This window comes from Schistocerca americana, chromosome 6 (assembly GCF_021461395.2).
Source record: "Schistocerca americana isolate TAMUIC-IGC-003095 chromosome 6, iqSchAmer2.1, whole genome shotgun sequence".
NCBI lineage: Eukaryota > Metazoa > Arthropoda > Insecta > Orthoptera > Acrididae > Schistocerca > Schistocerca americana.
Window position 1 is genome coordinate 28,390,966 of NC_060124.1, and position 12,135 is coordinate 28,403,100.

The window sequence follows — 12,135 nt, forward strand, 5'->3', positions numbered from 1 at the left end:
AGAATAAAATGGATTCTTTCCTGTCAATCCATAGGGGCTGAATATTAATGGAATTAAGCTCTTCTGGCTTGGACTCGCATTCAGGAGGATGATGGTTCAATCCTGCGTCTGGCCATCCTGATTTAGGTTTTCCATGATTTCCCTAAATCACTCCAGGCAAATGACGGGATGGTTCCTCTGAAAGGGCACGGCCAACATCCTTCCCCATCCTTCTGTAATCCGATGAGACCGATGACGTCGCTGTCTGGTCTCCTTCCCCAAGCAACCCTCTTCTGGCTTGTTAATTACTTTGTTTGCCATATGTAATGTAACAGGTTTTAAACTCTTGTCTAGTATTACCCTCCTGTGGAGGCTACCAGTTTTTTTTTCTTCCTCTCTCCTTTTTTTTCCAATATATAGAGTCACCGTCTATTTCTGTGCCAGTTTTGTGTATCTGTTTAACTGTAGCGTAATTTTGGTTTCTCTTGGATTATTATTCGGACAGTATAAAAAAAATGGTCCATGTTTATGTTAAAAGTCAGATTATTTTGTACTTAAAATATCTGGGGCAGTTATGCACAACACACTGTGAATTGACTGTCCCAGTATGATTTGGTGTTCCAAATTATAGAAATTATTTTATATAATTATGGCATACATATTCCACAAATGTTGTAATGTGAAGAATTCACTTTGGTGTGGAATGGTTCAGTACCTAGAAGACAAAAATGATGACATAAGCAACAATATGAGTATACTATTAGTAATGCACATGTATATATTTCACTTTTTCTCTTTACAGTCTAGCAATAAAAGTGTACACTATTATTGTTACATGTGATACAATACTACATTTACATTTTTAATATTATAACATCAACATCAGCTAAATGACTAGATACTATTTACCTTTTAATTCTCTGCACATATTAATGGAAATTTAAGTAGTAGAAATATTTTTTTTATTTTTAAAAGAGTTCATCTAAACAGAACAGTGAAATGTCAAAATGAATACTTTTTTAAATTTCATTTGAATAAAGATTTATTGCCTCTTAACATTTAATATTATTGGGCAATACAGTGAAGGTTTTAGTGCCAGATTATAAATCATTAAGTTCATAGTGGGGACCCACTTCCCTTGCAGTGGAATGTGTTACAAATAATTTCTCTTATTCTGAGTCAAATTTACAACAAGGTGCACATGTATTCAAATTCAGGTTTTTTAAACCTCAAAATGTGATTTTTGCAGGGATACCACATGTATGATTATAGTAGCTCTTTACAAAAATGTTAAAATTGTCTTTGAGATTGTTGTGTTAGCACCAAAGATTATACCATAACACATTATCAGGCAAAAAGTAGTTGAACTATATTGACTTTGAAATTACGGAGAGCTCAAAATAGGATTAAATTAGCAAATATTTGCAGATGACACCCTTTTTTAGTGTCAAGAGAAAATGATGTCTCTTGTTGTTTCTAATGCCAGTGTGAGCATAGTAAATTAAAGGAGTATACTTGCTGTATCACATGACTGTTGTATGCAATTTCTGTGTTATTGTGCTTTGTATTGAAGTCAGTAAAACTTCTTTTATTCCTTGTTGGTAGACTGAATACTATCCACCTGCCTGTACATCAGTAAACATTATGTAGCTATAGTGTTTTACTGACGTGCAAAGGCTGATACATTGAAACAAATAGGGAAAACAGCAAGGGCCCATTAATAGACCTTAAGGTGCAAGACTAAGAGATACATAGTTCAAGGCATTCAGCATTATCTGTTGCTTTCTGTTTTCAAAGTATGACTTTAACCAATTGCCTGCAAGTACTGTGATTCCATAATGATAGGCCACTGAAAAGGTCAGTTATCTACACCAGAGAAATAACTATAAACTACCATCATAGTAACAATCAGACTGTGTTCCTTTTCCAATAGATAATAAATGCAGTAATATTAAATTGAATACATTTTATAAATTTGTAATGCATACTTTTTTCAATGATAGTATATACCCTAAGGAAAAATGATCTGGACAGACAACAAGTGTCCTTTTGTAATTTTCAGTTACTGGACGATGCTGAGTGGATGATACCTTGTGCAATTGGTGAAAAGACACACTCACAGTATGAAAGCATAGTGAAATGGACAGAAAATCAAGTGAAAGATCTTTATCACAAATGGATTGACACACTAGATGAAGATGTCAATGCTAGGCTGTGTCGGCCTCTGATGTGCCACAGTTTGATAAATCCAGGTTTAATTGAGTGCAATTTTGATGGGTAAATTTCTTTTATGAATGTCCTTGTTTGTAAATGTGCATTGTTAACCATACTTTTTAACTTTGTAATCTAATAAGAAATGACTGCAATGAATTTTCTGTAGTTAATAACTTTCTTATATAAGTGCTGATTGATTATTAGTTGTACATCTGGAAGTAGGCTAAATATGGGTTTATGAAAGGAAATTAGCTTTTATTTAACGTCTGGGCACAAACCGCATATAAACTAAGTAAACAATCAAATGAAAGAATTATGTACCCTATGATTAAAATCATACTTTGAAATGTTTGTTATTACCTACTGTTTTTGTAGAAACTTTAGTGATAACATATGTCATCATGATCATCATCAGTATCATTTGTAGGCAACTGATGTCCACTAACAGATAAAGGCGTCCTGTAACCTTTCCCATCCATTACAGTTCTTTGTGATACATTTCCCTTCAGGTCATCTAATGTTACCTATCCACCTTCCATTAGGTCATTGCTGTGGTCTTGTTTTATCTGTTGGGATCCAGAAAAGGACTCCATAGGTCTATCTAATATCTATCCACCTGGCTACACATCCTGCCCATTTCCATTAAATCTTCATTAAGTCATAACTATGCTCATCACTTGTCTGATCCAATTGTTCATTTTCCAGCCTATCCCACTAATTCTGGACATGCGTATCTCAATTGCTCATTGATGTGAACAACTCATTTTTGAAAGGGCTTGGTTGATTGATCCATGTCTCTGGTTCATCAGCTGAAGCTGATAATACAAATTGATTTCAAACTTTCTGATTTAAGATAATGGAAGTCAAAACATCTGTGTGGCCTCATTTGCTCTATGGACATTCATGTAGTTGGCTGCCATTTGATTGTAATAACATGAAGCACGCAATGTCACTCATGTGCACACAGTTTTCTGTAGTGCCTGTCCTAAAAACTCTCTCCCATCTGGCACAACCCCCATCCCAACATAGTCCACCTTCCAAAAAAAAAAAAAAAAAAAAAAAAAAAAAAAAAAAAAAAAAAAAAAAAAAAAAAAAAAAATAAATAAATAAATAATCAGTGGGTGCTCTTCTTCCCTAAAAATTACATTGTACTAGAGCTTTCCTGTGAAGTACAGACTGTTTGTGAAATATCCTTTAGCTGAATAGTGTAACTTGCAGTACTGAGATATACAATAACAACTATTTATTAACATGACAAAACACATACAGCTTCTGAGAACTAATGTCCAAATATCTTGATAACAGAAATGTCAATCCTTGATAGTGCCTGTCAGGTGCACACTACAGTAAAATGCAGAGACATTGAAGTGGTGTGGAGAAGGAAGAATAAGTAACAACACAGTCCCAAGAGGCTGGGAGCTTGAAGGCAGTCCACTGATGAGCAACAGGGTGCTGTTATGACACAGTCCAATGTGGCGATGGGCTCGTGGGTAGTCACATCCAGATACTGCAAAGTGGTGCCCTCAGGAATGGCTGATGGAAATGCAGCTCCGTACGAGGCTCACAGCAAAGGCGAGACGACATCTCGGCCGACGGCAGCAGTGGTAGGCATAGTCTGTATCGAAGACTCGTAGCAGATGTTGATGGGTTGGAGCCCGGAGCGCAACTAACTTCCCAGTGGTGGAGAACAAACATAAGTAGGCATCTGTGGAAGAATACGTAAGCGGGGTCACATGGACATGTGACCAAGTGTATGTGGATATGTGCCTGTGAATGCTGCTCTGTGGACCGCAACCTGCACATCCCGAAGTTGTGCAGCTTGCCCCATCCCCCACCCTGTGACCCTCAATGCTGTGGAAGCTGCAAGAAGCTCAGTGGTAACAACTCAGTGACTCTTCTGTTGACAAACATCTGCTGAGGCGATGCAGAGGCCATATTTAGCCCACGAAGCATATACACAAGTGTGATGGCCGAATGTGCAGGGGCACAGTCCTGCCTGTACCACAGTTTGTATGATGACATGGTACTCGACAAAGTATCACGGTGGCCTAATACTGATCTCTCGTAATAAATATAAAATAAATCCTGTGCAATGGGTATTGACATTTTAGTCATCAAAAATGAAGTTCCTGAGCATCTGTCTCTGTATGCAGTCCAATGCTTCAACTTTTCATTATCTGCACTTAGTACACCCACTCTTGTTATCAGTTAACACATCCTGAACTGTATATTTAATCTGTAATAAGGAGACATTTGCTCTCATGAGAATGTAATCTTGGGTTTTGCAGCAAGGGAACTCTACGAGGGGCGTTTGAAAAGTTCATGCAAAAATAAAAACTACGTACCTTTTTCTTATTTTTCAGCATAGTCTCCTTTTAGACTTATACACTTCGTCCAACGCTGTTCTAATTTGTTATCCCTTCTGATAATAGGAATTGTCCAAGTCTGCAAAATAGCTATTAGTTGCTGCAATCACTTCCTTGTTTGAAGAAAATCTTTGTCCCGACAGCCATTTCTTCAAATTGGGGAACAAATAGTAGTCCGAGGGAGCCAAGTTTGGAGAATAGGAGGAATGCAAAACAAGTTGGAATCCTATTTCTATTAATTTTGCGACCACAAGTGCTGAGGTGTCTACTGGTGCATTGTCGTGATGGAAAAGGACTTTTTTGCGGTCCAGTCGCCAGCATTTTTCTTGCAGCTTGGTTTTCAAACGGCCCAATAATGATGTATAATATTCACCTATAATAGTTTTATCCTTTTCCAGATATTCAATGAGGATTATCCCTTGCAAATCCCAAAAAACAGTTGCCATAACCTTTCCGGCCGATGGAATAGTCTTCGCCTTTTTTGGTGCAGATTCTCCCTTGGTAACACATTGTTTAGATTGTTGTTTGGTTTCAGGAGTATAGTAATGTACCCATGTTACATCCACAGTGACGAAACGATGCTTAAAGTCCTGCGGATTCTTCCTGAACAGCTGCAAACCATCCTTTCAACACTTCACACAATTCCATTTTTGGTCAAGGCTGAGCAATCGCGGAACCCATCTTGTGGATAGCTTTCTCATGTCCAAATGTTTATGAAAAATATTATATACCCATTCATTTGAGATGCCCACAGCACTAGCAATCTCATGAACCTTAACTCTTCTGTAATCTATCACCATATCATGGATTTTATCAATGATTTCTGGAGTCGTAACCTCCACAGGGTGTCCAGAACGTTCGGCATCACTTGTGTCCATATGGCCACTCCAAAAATTTTGAAACCACTTATAAACTGTTCTAATTGAAGGTGCAGAGACACCGTAATGTTTATCAAGCTCCTCTTTAGTCTCCTGAGGCGTTTTGCCTTTCATAAAGTAATGTTTAATCACCACATGAAATTCTTTTTTGTCCTTTTTTTTTGACAATCACTTGACTTCCTTGATTCACACGAATGCCAAACACAAATAAATATAGCAATACGGGTGAAACTTGGTGTGCATTCTTTCCAAAAATGCTACTAACTAATCATGACCTTGATATGCACCATTGGTGCCATCTCTTGAACTTTGCACGGAGTTTTCAAATGTCCATTGTTCATTGTCATAAAAAAACAGCTGCACTCTGAAGGACAATGCAGATAGTGACCATTGTCGGCAGGCAGATAGGTGGTAGCACACACATGAAATGATTACACTTTTCGTCTTAGAAGCACCAACACCTTGGGATGTACGGCCACAAAATGTACAAGCTAATATGGTGTCAGGCCTCTATGGTTTTGAATACAAGCATAAAGACGTGTGGTGTGGAGTTGTACAGGTCTCAGATGTTGTACTGTGAGACTCCATCCTATGCCGTTTATACGAAAGCATGCAGACCCTGCAGATTGACAGGTGGAGTTGGAAGTCCTGATGACATGCTCCATGGCATCCTAGACATTCTCATCAGTTGGGTAGAGATTGGGCTATGCGGCTGGCCATGACCAGTTTCTGCAGCTGCAAGGATGCTCAGGCGGCAGCAGTATGAGGATGAGAGTTCTCATGTGGAAATAGGACACGGGCACAGACATTCAAGAACAGCAGAGCTGCCACTTGCAAGCCCTCGTCCATGCTCTAGGTGGCTTGTCGCAGAGCCTGTTAGCAACACAAATGGTGCTTGGGCACCATAGGACAATTGTCCCCACACCGTCACACCAGGACATGTGATGGGAGACCACAAACTGCTCATTCTTGCACTCTCCACTGCACCTGTAGACACAGATTCGGAGGTTGTAACCTCCAAGATAGAAGCAGACTTGTCACTACAGATGATCTGCTGCCAGTCTACATGGCCCCATGTCCATCATTGCCAATATTAGATGGGTCGGGTGTGATGCTGTGGGGGTGAGTGGGAGGCTTCATAATGGTTGGTGTGCGGTGAGCCCTGCATCATCCAGCCTCCTGCCAATGGCACCAGTACTAACACGATGTTGTAGACAAGGCAGGACAGCCCAATGAATGGCCATCGTATCTCCTTGCATGTGGCTCCTTGTGTCGGACATTCAGATTCTACATGTCATGTATGTGAGCCTTCCTGTGTCCATTACCACCAACAGTGGGCAACAGCACTGTCTGTATGACCAGTGTGGTGCACAGCACATCGATAGGACCACCGAGGTGCTTGCAACCCCACAGTGCAGTCCCTCTCAAACTCATCCATATGGGCAACCAACTTTTAGATGTGGTCACAAGGGCATAGTGCATGTTCAGGTGGCGCTTTAGTGATGCTACTCACTGCGTACTGTCCAGCATGACCATTTGCGGCTCTTTTCTATCAACTGATGTCCATGCCACCATGGCCCCCACATGTGCTACCTGAGTGCATGGCCAACCATGCCAAAGAAGCCATTAGTATAGCTGTTACTATGCAACATACCTACCTAGTGGATCGGTTTAGTGCTTCTGGGTGCAGCTCTTTTTATGAAACTGTGTGTAATTACTGAAACTGTCATGTATAATATTATCTTCATAGCGAATCTAATCATTACTATGGACACTTGAATTTCTCTTAATAAATTTGTAACACTTACGCACTATAGAAACTGTGATCTGTCAGACAGTTTATACCTGCATCCTCACTTCATATATGTTTACTGACATATGTTATGCAGACAAATTGCTGCAGTTCCGTGTGGTTTTTTTTTTTTTTTTTTCTTTTTTTACGTTCCAATTTGTTGTTGCTTTAACTGTGTTCAGGTGTCTTGTATTATAGTATCGATTATGAGTAATATTGTTATTTTCTTTGTTGTCCTGGTATCACAGGTGTTGTTGTAGTAGTGTGCTGATTATTGTTGTGTTAGTATTTACAGTAGAGTCCCATTAACACGAACTAATTGGGACTGGACCTTGGCCGGATTACCGATTTGTTCGGATTAGCCAGAGTTACGGTGACGGGTTTCTAGAATGAAGTATACCAAGCAGATAAGCAGGTACACCATGGTAACAAATGGGAACAAGTGTGGCAACAATGACTCAGTCTGACTCCATGTCCTTGTTGTTGTGCATTGTTGAGACCTTCGTAGTTTCTGAGGTCAGTGCACTGGCAGTTGGCTCACAAAGCGTTTGGTTATGCTAGTTATTGATCGCTGGCACACATAACAGTTGTATTGTATTCGTTGAGGTGTAGCGGTGTACGTATTTTTGTCATGAGTAAATGGAAACATACAATGTTAACTCTCAAAGAAAAACTGAATGCTTTGAAGCAGATAGACAATGGTGAGAAAGTATCTGAACTGGCAACAGAAATGGGCATTGGTAAAGCAACGATTTGTGATTGGAAGAAGAACCAAGTGAAGCTTGAACAGTCCTGTGCAACGTCTTCTGGAAATTCAGCAGACTTTGAAACAGTCCCAGTATGATGAAGTGGATGAAGCTCTTTCCCTTTGGTTTGTGCAGGAAACAGAAAGGGCAACTCCTTTGAGTGGAGGTCTGGTTCAGGAGAAGGCTGTTTACCTGAACAAGTTAATGAATGGTGTTAAGTCCTTTAGTGCGAGTATGGGTTGGTTGGACAGATTCAAAAAACGTCATGGAATCCATCAGCTAACAATTACTGGAGAGAAGCTTTCTTCTGACCATGATGCAGTGAAGGAATACTTGGGTGAGTTTGAAAAAATGATAAGAGAGGGAAAGTAGTATCCCCAACAAATTTATAACGCTGATGAGACTGGCCTTAATTTGAGGGTATTGCCAACAAAAAGCCTGGCATCAAAAGCAGAAGACCATGCTCCTGGTTTTAAAATGTGCAAAGTTTGTGTGACTTTATTAGTGTGCAGCAGTGCTGCTGGTAATCACAAGCTGCCTTTAATGCTGATCAGCTAATCTGGTAGGCCCAGAGCTTTTAAAAAATGCAACATGCAGTTCCTACCCGTATACTCTCGCAACCAGAAAAAATCGCAGATGGATGGTAAGCTGTTCAAAGAATGGTTTCATGGCCAGTTTTTTCCCTCTGTTTGACAGTTTTCTAAGGAAAATCATTTGTCTCCCCGTGCAATCCTTTTCTTTGATAACGCGCCATCTCACCCCAGCACTGAGGAATTATGTGATGGAGAAATTGTGGCGAAGTTTTTTCCTCCGAACGTTACACCACTTCTACAGCCAATGGACCAGGGCATACTGCAAACATTAAAACTGATTTCCAGAAAACAATTTTTAAGAATGCTGATTCAAGATGATAGCATTTCTTTAGTGGACAAAATAGAAAAGACCAATGTGAAGAAGGATGCTGTTTATTGGGGCACTGAGGCATCGCAGAATATTTCAGAAAATACTCTGAGAAAGTCGTGGAGAAAACTGTGGACATCTCTTGAATTACAGGACCACCTAATTAAAAATGAAGAGGAAAATCTACTACAAATGATACAGACAGTCCCTGGATGTGAAGAAGCTAGTTAAGGAGACGAAGATGAGTGGATGGCAGCGGATGGAGCATGTGTGGAGAACCTTACTGATGCTGCTGTGACTCAAGAGCAGGAAGAAGTGGACTGCTCTGATGGAAGTGACAATGAGCCTAAAAGTGACAAAGAAGAGCTGGTGCCACACAGTGATGCAGCAGAAGCCCTTGACCTCGCGTTACGTTATTTGGAGCAACAGCCCACTGCTACACCTACTGATTTGATGTTTATGAGACGATGGTGCAACTATGCGTCATATAACGGAATGTCTTCATTACACCAAAAAACAACGAGTTTTTGTCATCTAAAAGGTAGGGATAAAATTTCCACTGTATTTTAGTAAGTTTGACATCTTTTCTTTCATTGTTATGCATTGTTTAAACCTAATGTTTTCGTGTCAATTCTTCTAATATGTGTTTACTGTACTGTGTAAATTAAAATAGTGTGCAGTTTACCACAAGTTTTCCATACTTAGACTAACATTTTTCATCTTCAGATTAACCGAACGTTCGGATTACCGGGGTTTGGATTAGCAAGACTCTGCTGTATTTTGTTTGGATTAATTATTGTGTCAGTTAACAAAAATGAGATAATGCAGTTTGATTTGTGATGCGTAGATACAAATAATAGAAAGAAAACTGCAATAGATTTAAAACTTTTGCTTATTTTCTATCCAAGTTTGTCAACATACACTACTGGCCATTAAAATTGTTACACCAAGAAGAAATGCAGATGATAAACGGGTATTCATTGGACAAATATACTAGAACTGTCATGTGATTACATTTTCACGCAATTTGGATGGATAGATCCTGAGAAATCAGTACCCAGAACAACCACCTCTGGCCGTAATAACGGCCTTTATGTGCCTTGGCATTGCATCAAACAGAGCTTGGATGGTGCGTACAGGTACAGCTCCCCATGCAGCTTCAACACGATACCACAGTTCATCAAAAGTAGTGACTGGCGTATTGTGATGAGCCAGTTGCTGGGCCACCATTGACCAGATGTTTTCAATTGGTGAGAGATCTGGAGAATGTGCTGGCCAGGGCAGCAGTTGAACATTTTTTCTATCCAGAAAGGCCTGTACAGGACCTGCAACATGCGGTCATGCATTATCCTGCTGAAATGTAGGGTTTCGCAGGTATCAGATGAAGGGTAGAGCCACGGATCGTAACACATCTGAAATGTAACATCCACTGTTCAAAGTGCTGTCAATGCGAACAAGAGGTGACCGAGATGTGTAACCAATGGCACCCCATATCATCATGCCGGGTGAAACGCCATGCTTCCAATGTGTGTTCACCACAATGCCACCAAACACAGATGCAACAATCATGATGCTGTAAACAGAACCTGGATTCATCCGAAAAAATGACGTTTTGCCATTCGTGCATCCAGGTTCGTCGTTGAGTACACCATCGCAGGCGCTCCTGTCTGTGATGCAGCGTCAAGGGTAACCACAGCCATGGTCTCCGAGCTAATAGTCCATGCTGCTGCAAACGTCGTCGAACTGTTCGTGCAGATGGTTGTCTTGCAAACGTCCCCATCTGTTGACTCAGGGATCGAGACGTGGCTGCACGATCCGTTACAGCCATGCGGATAAGATGCCTGTCATCTCAACTGCTAGTGATATGAGGCCATTGGGATCCAGCACGGCGTTCCATATTACCCTCCTGAACCCACCGATTCCATATTCTGCTAACAGTCAATCGATCTCGACCAATTTGAGCAGCAATGTTGCGATACGATAAACCACAATTGCGATAGGCTACAATCCGACCTTTATCAAAGTCGGAAACGTGATGGTACGCATTTCTCCTCCTTACACGAGCCATCACAACAACATTTCACCAGGCAATGCCGGTCAACTGCTGTTTGTGTATGAGAAATCGGTTGGAAACTTTCCTCATGTCAGCACGTTGTAGGTGTCACCACCGGCTCCAACATTGTGTGAATGCCCTGAAAAGCTAATCATTTGCATATCACAGCATCTTCTTCCTGTCAGTTAAATTTTGCGTCTGTAGCATGTCATCTTCGTGGTGTAGCAATTTTAATGTCCAGTAGTGTATATGTGACAGACAGCTGTGTGATTGACATTTGCTCTCTAGAATCTTCATTTTGTGCAGTTATTTGATAACTGAGTAAAAATAATGTAGCTGTTTATAAGGTTACTACTCTGGTGATATTGCTGAAAATCCTCAATGGCACATGATAGAATGAAGTCTCCCACTCTAAAATAGCTTTAACTGGTGGTCTATCAGTTCAGTAACAGGAACAACAACATTGATTTAAGTTGGATATCTTATCACATTCATTCATATTAAAGCACACTTTAGCTATGACCCATTCACAAACAGTCCTCTCTATATCAGTAATTGTGTGCCAGCCAGAAAATGTTTATTAACTGCTTTGTACTCAGTTCAATTTCCTTCACTTGAATACTATTACATCAAATTAAGTAATGCCTGCAGTGAAGTTCACATAGTGGCAATGTGGTCAGTATAGATTTCCATTTTGAAGTCAGACAAAAGCTGAATGCAACCCATTGTTACATTTTGTGCTTGTCATATTATGAACCTTCACAATGAAATTTGGTTTGTGTTATATCTAGGTGCTGTTCTTTTTGTGCATAAATATTGTTGGAAGGATTCCTTGTCATTTACCTTTTTAACACAAGGATGTCTCTGACAAGATTACTGGGTACAACCTTTTTTGGTAATTATGTCAATTAACATAGAGCTGTTAGCTGGGTAACAGCTATCTTCAGACTGTGGAACAAATATGTGTTGGGGGACATAAAGACAAGTGTAAGGATAATCAGCATAACTGGTAATTATGTTTTACTTTATAATAATATAAGGGTCATATTTGCTAGTGGTGCTGTCCTATTGAATCACATAAAAGTAACGATTAAACGTATATCAGGTAGCTGCAATATTGATAGTCAGATGAACAATGAGAGCGAATCAGAAAGACTTTGCCCCTATTTTTTAAGCCAAATTACAGCTGTAAATCCAAAGTCAGCAT

General features: G+C 40.0%; 1 protein-coding gene across 1 annotated transcript in view; it reads left to right on the forward strand.

The window, feature by feature from the left end:
* The window catches only part of LOC124619703 (dynein axonemal heavy chain 2), a 1,014,172-nt gene that overhangs the window by 119,538 nt on the left and 882,499 nt on the right, over positions 1-12,135 (forward strand). The window contains 1 exon segment of the mRNA XM_047146260.1: positions 2,042-2,256. Coding sequence (XP_047002216.1) covers positions 2,042-2,256 — 215 coding nt within the window.